Source organism: Stegodyphus dumicola, chromosome 5 (assembly GCF_044657685.1).
Source record: "Stegodyphus dumicola isolate Sdum_Otavi_A_Nest chromosome 5, ASM4465768v1".
NCBI lineage: Eukaryota > Metazoa > Arthropoda > Arachnida > Araneae > Eresidae > Stegodyphus > Stegodyphus dumicola.
The window spans coordinates 153,454,503-153,477,372 of record NC_140772.1 but is presented as its reverse complement, the minus strand read 5'-3'; the positions used below and the strand labels follow the sequence as shown (position 1 = coordinate 153,477,372).

Sequence of the window (22,870 nt, the reverse complement as noted above, 5' to 3'; positions counted from 1 at the left end):
AAAAAAAAAAAAAAAAAAACCGAAATTCTGGCAACTTTTTGACTGCTCCTCGTATAAGCACAAATTATGCTACTAAAGATAAATCATCTACAGAAACAAATTTTCTCAACTACCTCAAAAAATTACAAATCAATTTTGGACTACTTTATACGGTATGCTATACATTACACTTTTATTCTTGTAGTTTCAACTACTACAAAATTTATATTTCATATCTTAAGTTTATAATGTCAGAAGAAGTGATAGACAAATCAGTAAGATAGATGTCTGACACTGTTGATTTCAAATATTTTTTCATTAATTTCAGCTTTTTAAAACTGCCTTTTTTAGTAACTACTTATTCATAAGTAACGCTGAATAAACACGCAGACCTATGGAAGTATTAGGAAATTATCTTTTCATTTATATCAATATAAAACCGTGGTACTGATTTATATACTTTAAAACAAATATTCACATAAAATAATGAACATTATATAAGTTTCTTTATTCAATTACGAAAAAGAAAAACATACGGACTACCTGTTTTTAACAAACTTATATAGAGGGGCTGGCCAAACTTTATACCAGTCGAAGCTGCATGATAGAATTCAGGAATATGATACAGTCACAGCTATACTTTTAAGCCACAATTGTACTTTCATATCTTTTTGAGAGTACTAAAATAGTTTTTGCACAGTAAAAACATTTCAGTAAATTAACAAGGATTTTGCATGTTGTAATTTTTAATTACGAGTGTTTATTATAAAAAAACCTTGTTGATTTTATACAGGAGAGTGTATTTCTGTGTATTAAAAAAGATGTAAAACCCTTTCAGTGACACAATGAGCACTCACTTTTCTTTCTTCTCCTCTCATCAGATAGAAAGCCAAGTATTTTCTTTTCGTCCCCCTCCCGACCAGATTACACCTGTTAACTGACAAATTGAAAGCACAAGAAAACATAGATGTCTTCGCTCTAATCTATGAAATCGCTTTTTTCATTCAAATGAAGAGTAACGCAGATTTAGAGAAACAGAATAAAGAATGACCAGAGCTGCAGAGAAATTGCAATTCAGAATGGAAATATTATTTTAAAATAAACTCCCACTTCATCGAAATTTTATATAAATACAATAATTCATATTTTCTTTGCAATAACGGGAAGAAATACGCTCAATTTTATACTCAAATCATTGTCTTAGCCGGGAATCGAACCGCGGACCTCTGGAATACGCGCCCAGCGTGCAGACCAGGAAGGCACGCTAAGAAAGCGGGAGACATACCTTATAACAGAAATAAATAGGCTATTCATGTTGCTCTTTTCTTTTTCTTCTTTTTAATGGCTCAGTCAAGTCGCTCGTACACAATACTGGATGAATGTATTATCATGTCCACACAAAAGAAACTTCTAGCGCCCTTTAGCACGATACCGACACCAGGAAAACGCCACATGTAAATTAATATTTGACACGTTTGGCACATAATGAAAACTAATAAAATCTGATTTATCGGATTTTTGTCCTGATGCAACGCCGCATTCTATAATCTACAAACACCCCATTCTATAAAATTAGAAAAACCTTCTACAGGTATTTTATACAAGACTGTATCAGTCAGATAAAAATTATTATGAAAAAAAAAAAAAGAAAAAGAAAAAAAAAAAAAAAAGAAATCCTACAGCAAGAACAAGAAAATATTCAAGATATTCAAAAGCAAACAACACAGTTTTTGCAGCATGTCTATTCTGATGCGGATGGCTGGAACTCCTGATTTTCTTCCATCCTCGCTTATTTTATATAGCATAATATTTTCCTTAGAAACTGTTTGATGCATTTTATATATTCAAAAAAATTATTATATGAATATTTGGAATTTACTTTAAAGTTCTTATATTATTGATACCTATGATGTACTTTTTCTGGAGATCAAAATTGGTCACAGTTGAAAAATCCTATCTGCTAAAGCTGATGCATTTAGCAGTGAAAATAATCACCTAAGAAAACAGTCACTCTCATTTAAAAATTCCGGATGCAGCAATTTGATCTAATTGCACACCCGACTGTGTGGGATAATTATGGACGTCTGGTAAACCTAGTTTAGCAACAACTGGACTGCATATACGAACGTAATCCACCAAAAAAGGCAGAATATGCTTCCTGTCAAGCTCTCGACATCAAAAGATACATGACTTCTGTAATTTCGCATTTTAAAATGAAGTCAGTGCTTAAATTGCGCCGGAGCCCGGCTCCGGTACTTCTCAATTTTTAAAATAAATTACAATTTTAGCCGGAGCGCACCGGAGCCCTAAATAAGATGAGCTCCGGTACTTCTTTTTATAAAACTGAACCACAATTTAAAGGGAAAAAAATTTAGAATTCCTAACGTTTTAGTTTAACAATAAGCAGACTTTGCAATACTCTATTTCCCTAGAAATACGAACTCATGAGAACATGAGACGTTCAAATAAAGTCCCCTCACTCACATGCGGAAACCTTTCCCTTTAAGAAGGGCAATAAATTCGGGGGAGTTTGTTTAGGAACGCGTATATTTCTCGCCATGCCATCGTATCTAGTATATTGTTATTGATGCTTACAGTTAGTTATCCTCGCAGGAAGGAAAATTTCTGTTCTTAAATGTGCGTTAAGGACAGCGAGTACAATAAACTGAATACTAAGAATAGTAAAATACTGAGATAAACTGCTTAAGCTCGTCCTATACATTGTCTTCCCACAGTATCCACTAATGGGTAGAAAGCGTAACCAGCAACTTTACATTCATTCTTAGGAGTCAGATTCAGGTCTCCTTTTACCTCTGACAAACATCTGCTTGATGGCTATAATTATATCAGCAGAGAGCCGCGGTCTCTCTTACCAAGATTCCCTTCATTTTTTGTGTCCACCCACTCATACGCTCATTGTGTTTCGCCCTGGAATTTTTATCACTGTACTTTAAGTATATATATTTTTTGTGATGATAAAAAGACTCCCCTCTACGATCAGAGCTTAAATTGGGCCGGAGCCCACCGGATCTCGGCCACGGTGCTTCTTAGTTTTTGTAATAAATCATAATTCTAGCCGGAACGCACCGGAGCCCTGAATAAGAAGTCTGCGACACTTCTTTTATATAATTGAATAACAATTTCAGTAGAAATTTTATCTCGAAAATTTTATTTAAACAATAAAATTATATTAAAAATCGCTTATTAAATTTCAATTTATCTCTTTACATTTTATTTAATTTTAATTATTTAATTACTTCAATCTTTAATGATTTCAATAAATAATAATTAATTATATAATAATTATCAATTAAATTATAATTAATTAATTATATAATAATAATTGATTAAATAACAATTAATAACATTAATTAAATAACTATTAATTAATTTGATGATAATAAACTATTTAATTTTAAAATTATTAATGAGTTTAATAGTTATTTTATTTATTTATTTACTCTTGTTCCTCTTTGCTGATGGTCTTCCATAGGGCTCCGGCACTTCTAATCTTAGAAATTAAGCCCTGAATGAAGTAGATGAAATTCTGATGATACTTACGAAATGAATCAAACGACTGAGCCTCTATTACTTTCCTTCGGGTGGTGGGTGTGTGGTAGAGACCAAAAATCGTTCCTATAGAACACTCTTGGCACACTAGAGATCGAGTTGCTGAAGTGGCGGTTTTGTCAACATACCCCTTGTGCAATTGATCTGGAAGGAATGAGTTGATATTGAATATTTCTTTTTAAAAAATTTCACTGGTTTCTAACACGCTTTAACACGAAAGTAATATTTACTTTTGTTTTAAAATAGTCTTAATAGGGCGTTTTTCAATAAATATTGAAAAAATATTTAATACTGACACATTTTTAAGTGTAACAGCGCTTAATCGACAAGTCAAACAATAAACGTACCGAGGATATGGGTCAATACTGTTCTGCACAGTAACATTACATTAATATCAGAACTAAGCATCATTTTGCGCACAAAATTTCAGGGATAAAAATTTGACTTACTCTGACAATAAAAACATACTTTATAGGAAGTGCGCTTACGGTTCTTCAAACAGAGCAAACAGTATGTGGAAAGTGCGCAATCATGGTAACCGCGTCCAAATATTCGTTCAAGGTTAGCTATGGGAAATAAATCATTTTCGGAGAACGGTTAGCATGAAGTCCGAAACCGAATTCCCCAGCACGCATGCGCATTTTCAGTTATGATTCATAGCACGCTTGCGAAGTAATTCTCAGCTATTTAGGCACGTATTATGCAGGTCTGCCTTAAGCAGCGCATGGCATTGCTACCGTCACATGGCCCTTTCGTTAGAACACGATGTTTATTCATGGCTGAGAGACTACGCATGCACGCCCATTTACATCCGCCAGCGAGTGATTTCACAATCAAGGAACGGTTGAATAATTCTATTAAAAGGCACAGAAGACAAGAATCATTTAGTAAGCGTTAATTTAATTAGAAGTATAACAATGAAAAAATTCGATAGCAAAGAAGGCTACATCATCTTTTAGTTTGCATACGAATCTCTAGGCGATATGTGGAGTTATAGACAAACAAAATCAATAAACACGGATTTCACTATTTATTATCTAACTTTGTTTATTATCAGAACTGCCAGGCTAAATCATTTTGTGTAAGGTTAAACAATAACAATTCAAGAAACGTTTTTTCTATATATCACAGATCCACCACTAGCCAAGAGATAAGACCGCCCAAGACTTTTCATACAACAAGGGTTCAAATCCAGGCGAACGGACCGGCCACATTACGGAGATAGGAAGAAAATGGAGCGCGCGTCGTGTCCTCAAGCTGAGGCTAGACACTATACGCAGGTCGGTTTTCATCTCACTGTGTATTTCGCCCATTCTCTCCCTCATTAAAATGGAATGCTACGACAATAGTTTAGGGTTTTTTAAAGTGATACAACAGTTTGCTGTTCTTTGCTCAGATATTCAGAAAAGAACGGAAGCACCAAAAACTAAGGGTTTAAGCTTCAACAGGCACGTCGTTCTTATTTATAAAAGTACTTTATATTTTCCTTTCCCTTCTCATTATTTCTTCATTTCCTCATTCATTAATCATGCCAAAATATAATGGAGGCTCAGTTTTCCCATTGAATGACGTTTTACATATATGTTTAAAGGAAAATAATGTTTACGCTTATTTATAATGGATTAAAGCATTCAGTTATTTAACTAAACTTGGTCCCTAGTGAGATCGTCAAGCGACTTATCACCCCGTCTATTAAAGTAACTCCAACTCAGAAGAAGGCTTAGAAACATTTTCCATTAAAGCTTTATTCACAAAAGTCTACAATAATTGGTGCAAACTATTCTAACTGCGTGAGAAAAAGGCTAACGTCAGTGTAAAGTACACTCATGTCCAAAATTATCTTTACATACCCAAAAATGATGATATTCAATGAAATATCGAATCAATGTGATCCGTATTTGCAGGGAATGTGTGAAAACCAAGCCTAATTAGCATTATCCAATCAAAAGTAATCAAACGGTTTGTGATATGCAAATCTAGGCGTTACGCCATCCAAGGGTGAATCAAGCGCTTTGCGCAAACTGAGTATTTGAGTGAATTTCTGCAACATAGCGTTTGATTTCAGTGTGTAGGGACTCAAAGCGGTTTGTTATGGCTTCGAAGTATCATTTGGAAGAATCTGTAAAGTAGCGAATCATCGGCCGTTTAGAAGCAGGGCAGTCAATCATGGAAACAGCCACATGTCTGAATATTTCAAGACAGACAGTCTCTAAGCTATGGAAACAGTTTCAAAATGATGGAAGTGTTGTAAGGAGGCTTGGACAAGGTAGGAAACGAATGATAACTGCTTCTGAAGATCGGTATCTGGCATTAACTGCCCGTCGTAACAAAAAGGCTACTGCTCGCCAGTTAAGTTCAGAGCTTGCAGCCGCCACTGGAACTGTTGCATCACGGCAAAAAATATACAGAAGGCTTAATGAAAAAGGCCTTTATGCCAGAAAGCCAATGGTATGTGTTTTACTGTCTTCACAGAAAAAGAGGGATCGCTTTAATTGGTGTAAAGAACATCAAAACTGGACTGAACATCAATGGTCCCATGTTCTCTTTACTGATGAGTTTAACTGATGAGTTTAGTTTAACTGGTGATTCTAAACGTGTTTACATCTGGAGGGAGTCAGGAACACGAAATGATCCCTCGAACATTATGGAACGTGACCGTTTCGGTAGTGGAGGTGTGATGGTATGGGGTGAAATAATGATCGATGAACGTACGCCCCTACACGTGTTCAGCAGCGGATCTGTGACAGGCCAGATATATCGAGATGAGATCTTAGATCCTTATGTAAGACTTTTCAGGGGTGCATATGGACCTGACTTTTTATTTATGGATGATAATGCCCATCCACATCGAGCAAACCTCGTTGATGAATTCCTTGAAAGTGAAGACATTAAGCGAATGTCTTGGCCACCAAACTCTCCTGACCTTAACCCGATAGAGAACTTATGGGACTACCTTGGAAGAGCAATTGCACGTATACATCCTCCTCCTAGAGATGTAAATGCTCTGAAGACGGCATTGCTGGAAGAGTGGAGATTAATTCCCCAAACTGTGGTTAACAACGTTATTTCCAGCCTTAAAACACGTTGTGATATGTGTGTACAAGCCAGGGGAGATCATATTCCATATTAAATTCGTAAGACTTAATTCTTTTTCTGAATCATTCCTTTTTTTTCTTAACTCTCTTTGTCACACTCTATTACCATTTTTATTGTTTCATGCTACAATTTTATATCATATGAGGTGATATTCAATTTGTTCTTTTGCATTTATGTGTCATCATGTTATGTATGATTCCACAAAAATTCATTAAATTATAAGTCATAGTCTCTCAGAAATCTGTGAATTTATGCATGTAAACATAATTTTGGACATGAGTGTAATTATGAAAACTCGGCGAGGAAATATCAAAACAGTCAGCATCGCTGCCGCCCTAATTTTTAGCTCTCACTCTAATTTTTAGGAACTCTGCTCTTATGTACAAGTTGATTATTTGCATTCTGGTAAAAATTTATGGAAGCAAAAGTCATAGTATAGATAAAATAATAAGAAGAATATAAGAAAAGATTATAAAATCTGAAAGGTTTCAGATTTTAACGGTCGCCCAAAAGGGTTTGTTAAAGTTTCTTCGCTCTCGCTGAGCTGCTCGCAGCCTACTCGTCTGCTGTTACACTCATTCCTATTTACGCACTTTTTTTTTTTTTTTTTTTTTTTTTTTTTGTTTTGTTTTGTTGTTGTTGTTGTTGTTGTTGATCGATCTCTTTAGCTTTATCATTAAGAATAATTTTCGTCGCTCTTAGGATATATACAATTCAACAGCATGATTACAAAAGTTTTAAAAGCAACATAGCAGTATACATTTAGAATTCCGGATGCAGCGTTAAGTGTTGGCATACATTTTTTCTGCTTTTTTCAGTCTTTCCTCAGTTTATTATATTAATGTTCAGTTTTCTAGGATGGTTTTGGAAAATTTGTCTTTGTCTCTTTATTATTATTGTTTTATGTGTTTACTTTATTGTTAAATATAACGTTCTTGTAGCTTACGCCTACTGCAAAATCACAAAATATTTAAAAATAACACATCTTTAGAATTTCCGATAGATAGTCTTGCGCGGTGGAGATAAAAATATTTTATTCCGTACAGTTTGATATCGTTGAGTTTATTAATCGAAAATTCGTTAAATTTTTACAGAATACGAAATAGATAATAAAACAAATTTGAAATTCAAAATTTATGCTTCCATGTTCAGATGGAGGACGACATTATTCAAAATCAGATGGCTCTACGTTCCGTTGTTTTTTTCACATTGCGAGAAACATGCATACATTCATGCAGCTTCTTAATTATAATACAGGCCTATAATATTTGGTGGCAACAAGCTCAAAAAGGATATGCCGTTTGTAGTGATTCAACGCAAAATGCCGTTTCAAGACTAATATTCCATTCAGGACTAACATCCCTTCTGGGCTAATAATGGTTAATAAATATAAGCCTTATATATGATACAAAAGAAAAACTGTTAATAATAAAAGTAAATATTAAGCATATTCCTGATCTATCATAAATGAAAGGACTAGTCTGATTTTAAAAAATTAAATATTATTATTCAAATTCTTATCTTTATTAAGAAGGTTTAGATAATTTATTTTGATGGGATTTGTTGAGATCTAATATTCTACGTAATATAAGCAAAATCCATGAAATTGTATAATTATTTTTTTTTAAATTGTAACAATAAATAATTTTCCACTTTTACATCATTTCCTTAGAATTGCATTATGCATATCTGTATGAAAGGTATTTTCTCCCTCCTTACTATGTACATTCGAGGTGCAATTGGAAACACGTCCGGCTAGCAGTCGCGAGGTCTGGAGTTCGAATCCCGGTGAAGGCATTACACATTTTTCATGTTCCCTGCTTCGATAAAGCTGATGACTCTACGTATGTATATCTCACAGAATAGCCTATCAGGGGGCGAGCGGTAAAGCCACTAAACACTAGTAGTTCGATTCCCCGGGTTTCGAGTCCCTGACTACATGGGCGTTTCGTGGTGTTCCCCAAGCGTAGCTTGTATACGAGCCAGTTCCCTAAAAAATGCCATCCGCGAAGGCATCCCTCCTCATAAGCAGATAGCTCTCGAGTGCTTTGCCATAATCAAATAAATCAAACAAAACCAAACCGAATATAACGATGGAAGCTATTTGCAGTATATGATATCATATACTTCCTCCTAAAAATTCTAAGATGTAAATTTAAAAATTGTAATGCTATAACTATTTTTTAACTTGTATTTCTGCAAAAAAAATTTATTAAACTTTGTATGGCAAATTTTGAATTTTTAAATTTTGATATTACTGCAATAAGATACTAAATCTATTTTATACTTTTTGCTTAATGTATTTCATCCTTCTTATCAAGTTTTTTGGCAATATGGATGATAGATTCTGAGATAAATATTTAAATGCACTAGGGACGGAAGACCGCGTAACTTTCTTCGCAGAGTCTAATTTTCTGAGTTTTTGACGAAATTCATAAAAAGAAAGAAAAGAGTGAACGCTGATCATGTTTCATGGATAAAATCCGTAATGTTTTCTTCCATTAAGTAAAGGAAAGAATTTTAGAAGTTTTATATTTTATTCAGAAATCTATTTTTTTATTCACATTTTATTTCTGATAATTTACCAGCTTATTTCCAAGAAATTAATGTATATTACTTACTTATGCTATATGTGGATACAATTTCGATTTTACTACTGTCATTTACATTATCTATTTCATATTTAAATTGCATGAAAGAAAAAATTGTTTTGAAATTACATCTCCGTGTCTATCTTACCATTTAAAGGTACTCAATAATAGATTATTTTAAGTCCCAACCACTGGCCGAGTGCTTCCAACCTGTTGAATGCTGGGAGTTTGACCCGATTTCCAACTCAGGCGGAGAGCTGACTGCGTCATAGGTTTCCGTAGTTTTCCTCACGTCTAAACGTGTATGCGAACCAGTTTCCCTACCCTACCGATAGCCTTTCCTGTGCCTTGCCATCTCCTGTGTTTTGCCTAACCTAATCCAACGTAGGTTATTTTATACTTATAGAGACTGCTAATGTTTCTAAAACTTAATTATGATAAATTTAAAAAACATTTTCAGAGTGCGCCAAAAAATTTTCATCTTGTTTAACATCTTAAAAGTGGTTTTTAGTATCTTTAAAATAGTGAAAAGGCTAGATTATTTTAATATGGCAAAGCGCACGATGGCTATCTGCTTAAGGGCAGGTTTGGCTTCCTGGAGGACTTTCTTAGGCAGAACTGGCTCGTATTCATGCTACACATGGGTAAACTAGTCATGTAGTAAGCCCCTTCGTCTGAGCTTCAAACCAGGTCGGATTTCCGGTATTCAATGGCCTTATTCACGCGGCCACTAGTGGGGCTAAGGCTAAAACAGTGAAAAACGCATAGTTACATGTAAGTAGTATATGGGGCCCTGAATGGGCTAATAAAAACGAATGGGACAAGTCAGTACCCTTTAACATGAATTTAGGTAGTGTTGAAATACAGATTTCAGCCAGTCGTTATACGAGAGTTGTCATTCTATAATAACTTCTCAAGGAGCTGTACCAAATTTTCCTATCCTCCATGAAGTGCCCATGAAGATGTCCCTCTCTTTAGGCAAATAACTCTAATGTGCTTTGCCTTAATCTAAACAACCTAATCCTATATCTTATATTTCAGATGAAGTTTATCATTATATCATCCTCGGAAATGAATACAATCTGCAACATAACCTAGACAAATGTCAGGCTTTCTGAAGTTACTGAATAGTGAAGTTCATACTGAAAGGTAAAAGTGCAATTACTGAAAAGTGAAACATACAGTGAAGTTCCTAACAGCATTAGGGTTTCTCCGACTTCTTACGATTTTATCAGGAAGTTCCAGTTGTATTCTCTTTTAAGATGCTATTTTGAACGAGGATACAGTAAGATCTTTCGACTATCCAGCGTAGCGTATGATTATACGGTATTTCCAAGTAGGGTTGTTTAGAGAAGTGTGCACACAAGAACATTTCGTTGTCGATTTGCACGATTGTGAATCTGTTCATTTGAAAGTTAAAGACAGATCAGATTTTGCTAACATAACTGCCACAAAATCAGGCATTTTTAAAGAATTGAACCGCTTGGAAATAAAGGTATTTCCACAAGGAAGTTTAGACAAGAATAATTTCTAAGATAATATTATGAAAGAAAAAAAAAAAAAAATCACGTGATTTTCATGTAAAGGATTTTTCAATGGGAAAAAGTCAGGAAATGTCTAAAAATAAGTTTTCACACCAATTAAAATGGTATAGAACCAGATTTTTGAAATTTCAATTTAAAAATGATAATTTAATAATCGCGATATTTGTACCTGCAACCAACTATTTTACAGTCGGATGCTTTTCTAAACATTTCCAAGCACTTAATGAAAATAGATTTTTGCCAAACATTCAATCTTGGAGAAATAAAATTATAATGGCTTAAAATTGCATTGTAGAATGAAAGTAGCAATTTAAGTACCATATTTTTGCATTCCTCATAACTTAACACTTTTTTTCCTAAATTTTTGCAACGGTCAAACGCGCAACACAATAAAATATAATTTAAACACATTTCACTATAACTCACTTTTTTCATTTAGAATAATCATTTTTTATGCACTGAAAGAAAAAAATTAACATAATCTGCAATCTATGTGAATAACTCTCGTACTTTCCCTCCCTTTTTTTAAATAATTCTGTTATCACTATAATCTAATATCATCATCTAACATTCTATCTTGCATGGCCATTTAACAACAAGATCCTCTTTCTTAATATCATTAGTGTATACGATAGCTAGAAAAATTGTTTAAACTTCGAAAAGAAACCGTTTCTACCATCCGTAAAATAAATTGCCACGTTCTGTCAAGCGTACCACTATACGTAGTATCCAGTCGTATAACTTGCTTCTTATCTTAATCAGCTCCAAACATGAAGTAGGAGATGGCAAAAGCACCGCCAGACAAAGCGCATTCCAGACATAACCCGAAATTCAATCCCAAGGGTGAGAAAAGGTTCATCGAATACACAAGCAGTTAGCGGTTTTTTACTGCCCTCCCCTTTATCTTGACGAAAAACATTCTCCAGTATTACCAACCTGTCAGGCTCAACCCCTGAATCCACCCACTTCCTGCGATTCTGAAGTAGGATCGAGTATCACCATAAACGTTCGCTCAACACTAGGAGTAGTGTTCGGAAATTCGGAAAGTAAACTCGCCGCAAAGGAATTTAGAAACTTCTGGGACAGTTCTTCAAAAACAAAGAAATGATACGGAAGGTTAACCTTAGCACTCAGAAAATTGTTGTATAAAAATATCAGCATATATTAATTAGTGGGCATTCCTGATCAAACTCTCAAAAAAATGATCAGTTTAGAAGGTTAAATCCCTATAATCAAATGAAAAATTTTCTAATCTTCCTTCACAGTATGAGTTTTTAAAAGGGTTTCTTTCTCGGAAAATAAAACATTTTCCGAATTTTTATTAGGAACCTTAAATTTTATTAAATTATTTTTAACACAAATTCAGTGCTTTTTCAAGAAGTACTGGAAGCGGATTATCCGTGTATGGGGCTGTCCATGCACGCGCGAGTGTGTGTACGAAACAAACACGGTCAAATTCGATCGCGAAGAAAGATTCTTCGTAATATGGAAATCGGAGATTTACCTAATTATGAAGAAGTCGGGACAATAATTGAAGCTATATGGCAAAAATTCGTTGGAAATGTTGATCGATAAAGCACCAAAGAATGGTTCGATGGCTGTTCGACTGAGCCGAGCTTTCAGTGCTTAAGTGATGCGGATATCATTTCAAACGTCATAAGATTAAAAGAGGCAGAGAGAAATACTGAAAATACAAGCGAACAATATACTCACAATTATATCAGTTTAGCAATGACTTGGGATAAAGCTCAGTTGGACGTCGTCGATCAAAGGGATTCGAATACAGTGATAAAATAGCACTTCCGAAATATACGCAGTGAATTTCGACAAATATTTAAACGTTCGCAAAAGCGCAATAAAATGACTGAGTTTTTTAAGAAATATATGTATACAATATGAATAAATTGATAATTCCGATTATCTATGTTTTTTATTTATCAATATTCTACTTCTCCGGCATCGACCCGGATAACCGATAATATACTGTAGTATAACATTTCGCAAATTAGTTTTGCATATAAACTTATTCTTTTCCACAGCGCAACAGAAAATGATGTTTATCGAAGCAAAAAAGGTATCCCTTACACAGTTATATTCCTCTCATTGCGACCAGCTTCCTAATACGACTACCTCTAAACGTGACCAGTATTTCTCAGAGCATAAATAAACATCGATATTGAATGTACCTTTCTAAGGCAGCCATCTTTCCAAACGACTAAAGTCGTCCAGAATTGTGGATGGTGATCTTAGAAGGGTTTCATAATAATTGATCAACTAGTGATTTAAAGCTAGACTGAAATTTGAAGCATTCTATGGGAAAAATTCCTGATAATAGTGTAATCTCCAGGAAAACTTATGGAATAATTACAAATGCATTTCAGAAAGAGACGGGGAAAAAATATATTACTGTAATAGATAGACTTCCTTATAAATGCAGGTAAGATAGACAACTACGTAAGATTCAACACTTATTCGTTTCGCTGGCAGAGCAATAAACGCATAACAGTAGGATACTGTAATTTGCTTATTTTTTCACAAACGAATTTTTCTGTGTGTGTGTGGGGGGGGGGGGGTAGTTAAGGAATGCAAGTGTTTAATCTTTGCTTCCCATAAAATTTCTGATTTTAAAACGAATGATCATATTAAATTCTTGAAATATACAACCACTTCTGCGATTTCCGGGAAGAATCTCGAAAAGAAAAAAAGTTAAAACTGAGAAAGAATAGTGATTATGTAAAATTCTGTTTAGTATAAATAGTAAATATAGAAGTCTGCAACAATATTTCGCATAATTTTTATTACAATAAAGTTTCTACGGAAAGCTCTTCCTAAAGACATTCCTCCCATTGGGCAAACGTTCTTCTAGTATTCTCTACAGTTGATTAACCCACCAAGACAAAGAGTTCAATTAAATAAATTAGCCCAACTATAATAAAACACAGAAATAATGCCTTTCACGTATTAAATGGCAGATTCAGAAACGCATTTTTTATAATTTTATACAATGCTTACAAACGCAACATCTAAAAAAAAATGCGATAAGGCACTATAATGTAAATTTTCCTTGGGAAAGTTTCCCTAGAAGACATGGCTCCCTTTAGATGTATGTTTGTTGATTTTATTTCATTCAGTTAAGCAATTAAAAAAATACAGTATAAAACTACTTAATAAAATTTCGCATCATAAAAATGGTTTAGAAAAATACCATTCCATTCCAAAGTTCGAAAATAGGTTGTATGTAATTGTTTTAAAACACTATTTTTTTCCTTCTTAAACTTTTAGAAATTAAATTTATTAGCCCAAATGGCGTTAGCCAAGAAGGGCTATTTAGTCTGGAAATGGGATTTTGCGTTGTATCACTGCAAAAGCCTGAATCACTTTTCAAATTATAGCCACCAAATATTATCCCCCTGTATTATACTTAGAGAAAGTTAATAATAAAGAATCTGCATGAACGTAAGTGTGTTTCTCGCACTGTGAAGACACAACGGTACCTAGAGCCATCAAATTTTGAATAACGTAGCCTTCCACCCGAATACGAGCACCTGGAAGCCCGAATTTGGAATTTGTTTTATTGTCTATTTCATATTTTGTACTCCTTTAAGGAACTTTTGATTAAAAACCTCAATGATTTGAAAGTGAGTAGTGGTTAACATTGTTGGGGAATAAAATATTTTTATCTCTTTTTATCTCTAGTGCGCGAGACTGTCGAACGGAATGTGCTGTTTTTAAATATTTTCAGCGCGAAGTGGCGTTAGCCCAAATGCTCTCGGAACATGTATGAAAAAAAAGTACTCATTGGGAGTAATATAAAATGTCAAAAATTTCCAGCTTTCTTTCTTATTTTATATTAAACCTTTGATCCTAGTGTACAGTATGCAAAACCTTGAAATGTGAAATAAATCTCTGTTCAGGAGATAACTTTATACTTCTGCTTTTATTAAATTTCAGGTTATACTAAAAGAATTACCTAAAAGTGTCTAAGTTACGGATATAATAACATTTTTAGTACCTTCCAAGAGAATTAATTTTTGTTATTCCATCAGAATTTATCACTAGTAAACACTAATGATTATGTTAACAATATTTCTAAAGGATATTTTTGATGCAGAAAATTTCTGCGGTTATGTATGAGTTATTACGAGTTTTCTAAATTCACATTTTGCAAATCCCACTTTTTCAAACATTTATAAATATAAACACAGCATTTAAATTATTAATTCGTAAGTTGAATTTTTAATATTAATTCCTCTAAAACTATTTATTCACACTAAATTTTTACTCGGCGTTGTTCCAATTTCATTCATTGATTCAGTTGATTTCATGATTCAGTTGATTTCAAAATGCTGCATACAACTGCCATAAAAATAAAAATTAAATAACTTTGTAAATTTGAATTTACATTATTTCTTTTACAACATATTTTAATTTAATGTTATACATTTATTCCACCTTTAACTGCTGAAATTAATCACCATGGGTTATCTGGTTACAATGGCTTGTTACCATGAAATGTTCTTCAGTGCCCTCGCAATGAAGATGAATTCAACACTTTGATCAGTATCGCGTGATCTAAATATATACCTCATGACAGAATTCGAGCACTCGTGAATCAGTGCCACGTCTAATTAGCAACTGTATCACGCAAAATAGTAACCTACTTCATACTGATAAGCCTATAAATTTTCCTAATTGGGCATGTGCTGTTATTTGAAATGAAAACTACTTTTTAACATCGCCTTCTCTATCTGTAAGCCAGGCTTTTGTTCTCATTTGAAGTACTTTTCCAGACGGTGTATTTTCATTGTGCAACCATGAATTATAATGAAAGCTTTGTATGTGTAAAGCAGCACATGTGTAATATATCACGAATACTTTCTAAGCAGATACCCTATTTATGACTATGTGCGAGAGAGAAAAGCACATGGGTAGCGTAACAAAAATTAATTCGTAGCACAGCCTGTCCACAGCTTACAAAATGCTTTGAAAATTATCTTCATAAAATTTAAACTCATTTATTAGAAACGACATCCCATTCAGCAGAGAAGTATTTAGATATTAAACTTCGTCTGTGGATACAGCAGTGTCTCCGAGTTATACTGGGGGCAGGGCAATTTTATGAAATGAGAGAAATGACGGCGTAGAATTCTGACACACTTTCAATATAAGGCCTGCAAGAATTAGATTAATTGGCAGTTTCTTTGAATCCATTAAATCTTTGAATTACTTCCATTAAATCTATCCTCATCTTTTTGTTTGCTGTGACCAAAAAATGGTAAAAAGGACTTCTTCAACTTCACCACCTTTGAATGCTTTGAAAAACTAAGGAATAAAAACAACGCCTGTACTTTCACTTACTTGATAGAATTCGATATTTTAAATTTCAGTTATTACTGTCCCTTTTAACATACCCGACATATCTTAAATTCTTTATAAAAAAACCGGCGTTAGATTCTTTCTGCCACTCAAAGTGCAAGCTCGGCAACTTTTAAATTCTTCTGCGTGATGCCTCCAAAATCCTTTCGTTAGGAAGTGGGGGGACGTGTTCATTTTCTGTATACCTAACATATTTAGACTGTAAATGCTGCAACAGTTAAAGCGGTTTCATGCTATCAGTACGTAGTAATAGTTCCACACGTATAAATACAATAGCACAACCCTTACCTCAACTATGTGAAGTTTTATACTTTTTTATATTCATATCTGAATAAAATTATTTTTTTCACTTGTTCGAAGAAATTAATTCTGTCAAATTTCTTTCTGATTTTTCTCTAACACGTGCTAAACGTGCCTAGAAAAATTTTCCATGACTGATTAGTAACCACATCGAGTTCAAACGTTTTAAAACATAAATGTCTTCAGTTCCTGATCTATATTTGATAATAAACGAACTGAAGCATTAATTTAAAATTTGGTATAGAAAAATTCAGCAGAGCTCAATGAATGAACAGTACTCGCACGAATGACAGAGTTACCTGGTCATGTTTACCAAACATCGATGAGAAGAGTAGTTATATAAGGGCAAGATAATGAACAGTACACTTCGTGGTACACACAAACACATTAAAAAAGGGCCATATATTTCGAATTCGGTTTTAAAAAATGTATTCAGTAACTTTGCTCAATGCACTGTTTAGGAAGGGAAGTCTCTACGACTCGCTAAATAAGCGAAAGAACGGGACTAGTGCTCTCAAGACTACAAGACTACAGAAGCTATTGACGACTGAACGTATACATCTTTTTATCAAGGAGGAAAATCGTTCGTTTTGAATGCTAGTTCTAGTTTTAAATAATGAAGAAAAAAAATCGGTCCTATTCTTTATTACACTGAAATAATGCTTTCACAGCTTGTGAATTATCTACCCTACTGATACATTTACATTTTTACCTCGTTATTCAATTTTTCCTGCAGATTCTTAACTACCTCATTCAGAATTCTTGGCGGTATACATGTCACAGCATGAGAAACATTGGTCTAAGCAATAAGGATTAAAAAGCTGCACTCCGGTGAAACTCTTTATTGTCCTAGTATTCGCAGAAACAGAATTTTTTTACTTTTTTCATGAACTTTTTCTTTACACTCATAACACTCCAGCTAACTACTTGTCTTAAACTTTTTATCTATCTCGGGTATATGATACGTTTTTCTGTCTGATATTAATCCCTTTTAATTTTATTTAAAACAAAAGACAAGTGATTTCAAATAGATAATCTCAATTGATAAAGATTTCTTGCTATTTGATCATTTAGGAGTGAACTTTGAACATTTAGCATTTGAAGGTAAGACATTTGAACGTTAAGGATTAATTATGCAATTATTAATACATAGCCTCAATTTCATAATATAAATAATGAAAAGTTTGGAATATTGCAAGAATTTACTGTTTATACATGTTACATACCTAATGCTCTTAAATGCTATGGTATTCTTTAAATCGTTCAAGATGTGAAAATTTTAATAACAGACAAAATTAAACATAATAGTTTTTCGAAAACTTAAAACGCTAACAATCGTTAAAGCATTTATAGAATATTCTACAATAGTTAATTAGCCTAATTTTGAAACATTAATAATGAAAATGTTTGAAATATCGTAAAAAATAGATCAATTACACACAGCGAGTAAACGTATTTGGTAAAATGGCGCAAATCAACTAGCGCAATGGAATGGAGTTTTCAAATATTGCGACGCTGTAAGAAGCTTTTCTGAGAAACGGATGTCTTCAAGCACTATTTCTAACGGGACGTTTCTAGCCAAAACAGTTGCGCTTGACGATGTGGGTTGCGGGTACGTATCCGGCACATATTACGAGGCAGGCGAAGGTCTTCGCCAAAGAGCTAGCTTTCTTACAAGTCAACTTATCAGGATCATGAAAACGAAGAAGCCTGGAAATGCTTCTTTCGACACGTAGCTGAGGATAGATAGCAGGTTTAATAACGGTTTACTATAATAAAACGAAAAGCAATAAAAATGAGATTTATTTGTACCAATAGTTTAATGTGATAAACAAAAAGAACATGAGGGAGTTTTGAACAGGTACTACTTCAAAGAACAATAATGAACTACCTCGTAAATTATGTTCATATTTCATTTTATTTTTATCAATTTACTTTTAAAATAATAAAAGTCTACGGTAAGCCTTTTAGTCTTTTAATAGTAATATGTTCAAATAAGAATACACTTAAATGCACAGTCACACGTGTGGGTCACCGGTGGCCGGCACTCGACTTGGCTACATCGCCGTGAGGGCCACCGGCAACGCGACCAACAATAAAAATATATAATTACAGTAAATATCGATACAGATAAATTTTTAAATAATAACCAATGTTACTATAATGTTTAGAAGAGTAATATATCGCAAAAATGTAAATAATAAATCGCAAAAATGGTCCGCAGCACCTCGGGGGTGAGCGGTGACCCCCCCCACCAGGAAAAATGCATTAAACACAATTACATAACTTATCTTCTGTACATAATATTTCAACATAGTATGCATCGATTAATAAAATATTCATGTTGGCGCCATGGGCGAATCACGTAAAATGCGCGCGGCATTCAACGTGTTAATGGGAAAATATTTGAAAGAAACAGAGAATTACTAGAATAATGAAAACAAGAAAATGCAGCTCTTTTAAGATTTATGACTTTTTTATAACATACAACAATAAATAAAATTAATAATATTTTTTCACAACATGCCAATAAGAATCACGAAATGCAAACACAAAGAGAGGGACTAGAAGAACGTATAACACTACCCTTTCTTAATTAGAATTAGAATACATGCTGAATGCGGGAAGGGGCTCATGAAAATCGCAGTCATCTCACGTCTCATGACAAGGAAAATGATTCTTTTGCATTACGCATCTTCTCGGCGACACAGAAAACATTGAACCTATTATCATTTTCGCCAAGCGATAGCAAAACGAAACAAAACAAAACAAAACAAAACCTTATTACTTAAATTACGCTCTTTCCAGTTTTTCTGCAGTAGTACTTATATGGAGAGAAAAAATCAATCATTAATTACTCAACATGATATAATGTGACATATGATGGCTTGCTTCGGCATTTATCTTTCATAAAGTCTTTAAATGATTAATTATATTTCTAAATTGTTTACATTATTTTTCCTTCTCATTTCCATTCAGCACAACTGGTAACCTGTAACAAATTAATGTCGAATATTTATTTTCAGGTTAAGAGTTAAGTGCGTGTATGCATGTAATTTAATGTTCAATTTTGTAAATCTTAAGTAATTGCCTTGAGCTAGGATGTTTCCAAAACAATAAATAAATTAAAGTTTTAAATTTAGATACATGATTAGAACTACTGATGTGGTGCTGACATCTAACGCAAAGGAAGGAAGTTAACAAAAAAATACAACAGATAGTAATAATAAAATGGAATTTCAAACAGTCTCAGAAAAAAAAAGAGGGTGACTACCATACGAGAAAAATCAAAAACCAATTAGGAAGATTTCACTCGCTAAATATCTTAATAAGCGACGATTTATTCAATAAACAAATGAAATTATTAAACGAAATTTATTTTTTTTTTTTTGGCCTTCAGGGGTAAATTGCAGTTTTCATTTTTAAATAACCTCCAATTTTTTCGAGAAAGATCACCTCTCCTCCTACATTAATTATTACTTATTTTTGAAATTAAATCGGTATTTTATCAATCTAACGATATTAATAAATCGATATACCACACTTCAGTAGTGTGTTGAATAATTTAAAACCATCGGTTACCTTTTTTTTTTCTTCAAGATCACCACTTAACGGAAGCCCGAATCGTGTAGAACCATGGGTAATCCAGGCGTTCCTAATGTGTTCAATGTATTTTTAAAGTGGGAAATCGTTTACATAATTTTATTCTTGTTATTATCATACATCTTATTTTAATACAGCGGCATTTTCAGGTAAGTCACAATTTTTTCTTGGATGATCCTCTTATTTACGTTCATTTAAATACTTTGATGAATTAACAATTACTTTTTACTAATTAATTAAAATTAAAGGAAATGGAATGCAAATCCAAATATATACAATTACAACAATTATATAAATGGAGATAGTTAAATGTATTATTATTTTATATCTTAATGTACAGTTTATCACTTAAGTTCTTGATTAAATGTACGAGTATTATATTCTTCGCGTATATTTTACATTATAAATAACACAAATGCTTAAGTTTCTTTTCTTGAGAAAATGAGTGAAAACCTTGGAGAATACAGTGAATACGATACTTAAAAGTCGCAACATACATGCATGTATAAAAAATTTATGTTTTAATTTCAAAAGAAGAACGAAAACCACTTTCCTCGAGACATTTCAAATCCTAGATTCTCATTCAGAAGTGCAAAGGAAATATTAGAACACAGAAAGATACAATTTACTTTTGATCAATGACAGACTATAAAAAAAATCTTACCTTTCGCATTATGGATCGTGTGACAAGTTTTTGAACTACTGCCGCCATTGCATGTAATTTTCGGCGACCATTCGAGTTCCATAGTTATGCATATGTCCATCGGCGACATGTGGATGGAGAATACCTTTCAAGCAGGCGTAAAATTGTACGGTTACTCAGGAAGCGTAGGACCTTGACGGATTGAAAGGGGTGGTAGCATTAGGTGGCCATTGAGCAACTTTCTACCTTTTGTTCAAGATATGAAAAAGAAAAGCAAAAGAACTTTTCCGTTCCGAATATGATAAAGAAAATTTATTCAACTACTCTGTTGATGAACGCAAAACTCATGTCTGCTAGTAGTATGTTCTTCATTACCAGTTTATCAAAGTATCTATAATGGGTATCATGTGGGCTGCAATTTAAAACTTCAGTCACAGGCATTCATAGCCGTTAGATTATTAGAAATTGTACAGAAAGATATCGTCAGCAACATGAATATTTCAGTAAAAGCTGATATTCAGAAAGCAGTGTTTGTTCTGTTTTTCAACATGACATATAAATGGACAGGACAGGAGACAAGTCTTTTTTTAAATGACCGATTGTTTTCAGGTAGTTTCTTCGTGATTTCACTCTAAAATCTTTTAAAGACAGCAAAACAGATCGCTGACTTTTCATACATTCCAACAAAAAAAGATGATAAAAATGGTTTCTTTTAACTAACAGATTTCTTTACTTTTCTACAGTTTTTCTTTACCTACGTTTTTGTTATTCTTCTTTATAACACTTCTTTATAATTTTCCGTGATTCTTTTAAATTCAAAAATTGGAAAAATTAAAGAGTAAATGCTTTAATACTTTGTTTCCTTGTAGTTTTGTGAAAAGTCCTAAATCACAGAATTCAATATCCGTAACGAATATGCTTCTTCTATTATCATATCCAAAACAAAGTTTCTATTCCGTAAGTTACCTCCTGCTTCGAAAACTATGCAGATCACGATTAAATTAACAGAAACAAATAAAACTAATAATTAAACTGATATGGTCAGTCGAAGGACTTTGACTCAGCAAATCCAAAATTCATAATCTGGCATCTACAAGATGAAATCAATAGAACCAAAATTTTGAGACAATTTTCACAATTTCAGACAAATTTCAAAATCTCTCTATCATGAGAGATTTTTACAATGGCAAAATGATGAGATAAAGCCTTCTGGTCTGGAAGCACACTTATGGTTCTGCTAAATATTTCAACAAAAGCGCGATTTTAACCACTTCGGAGACACATCACCACATGTGTCATCTACGCTGAATTCTGAGTGAATGTCGGCATCAAGTCCCGGCGTAAACTAAGAACATCCACTATGCCGGTAGATTGTTCTTTTGGATAATCAGGGTCATCTTTTGTTTAGAAAGTAACGCTTCTGTAGTTGCAAACACTGCAGAAAGGAGAATCAGTCAGGAGATCGGGTCAAACTAGGAGATACACAAATGAGTGCAGCCTACTGTGTCAACGGTACATTAAACAACGCATTCAATCGCCGCGCGTGCCTGTGCTTAATAACGGAACGTGAAACGATCTTCTTCGAACGTTTTGTTCTGTAAGTAAATGAAAACGGTTCAGAAAGGTGTGATGAAACTGCAGGCTATTATGAAATTTTAAAATAATTAAAATAGCATCACCTAAAATTCACGCCTGGCTGAGTAATTCGAAAAAGAAGTTGTGAAGCAGTAGATCCCATAAATTCTCTGATTGCTGTCATGTTTCAATTTACGTGCAATTTGACAAAAGCATTATTTTTGTTGTAACATATGTTTTCAAATTCCATAACAAGGCACAGAATTACCATTATCGATATCAATTATTCTAACTAGTAATATTGGCGGTCTTCTTCCAGACATTTAATGCAGTATCAACAGCTTTTGTATTCATGCTATATATATTATAAATCAATTATTTGGGTTTATGAATTTAAAAAAAGACTAAAAGATTATTTTTTTAACTCATCATCATCTTCCAGGTAAGCAACGCTTGGAAGATTGCAACGCTCCTTATAAGTGGAGCAAGTGGATTTACAGATATAATTTTGTACGGTAATATTATACTTGCAGCGATCATACTCTAGTTTTACGAAAGAAAATGATGCTCAGCCGAATAACAGCTCGCATCAG

General features: G+C 33.5%; 1 protein-coding gene across 2 annotated transcripts in view; it reads right to left on the bottom strand.

Annotated features, from left to right (window-relative positions):
* LOC118183251 (heat shock 70 kDa protein 12A-like) overlaps nucleotides 1–22,870 on the bottom strand; it is a 118,163-nt gene that overhangs the window by 52,447 nt on the left and 42,846 nt on the right. The window contains exon 2 of one of the 2 annotated variants that reach the window (XM_035352720.2): nucleotides 3,541–3,693. The exons of the other annotated variant lie outside the window; for it this stretch is intronic. Within the exon in view, the coding sequence (XP_035208611.2) occupies nucleotides 3,541–3,693 (153 nt within the window). The remainder of the gene's footprint in view (nucleotides 1–3,540; nucleotides 3,694–22,870) is intronic. 2 annotated transcript variants of the gene reach the window in all.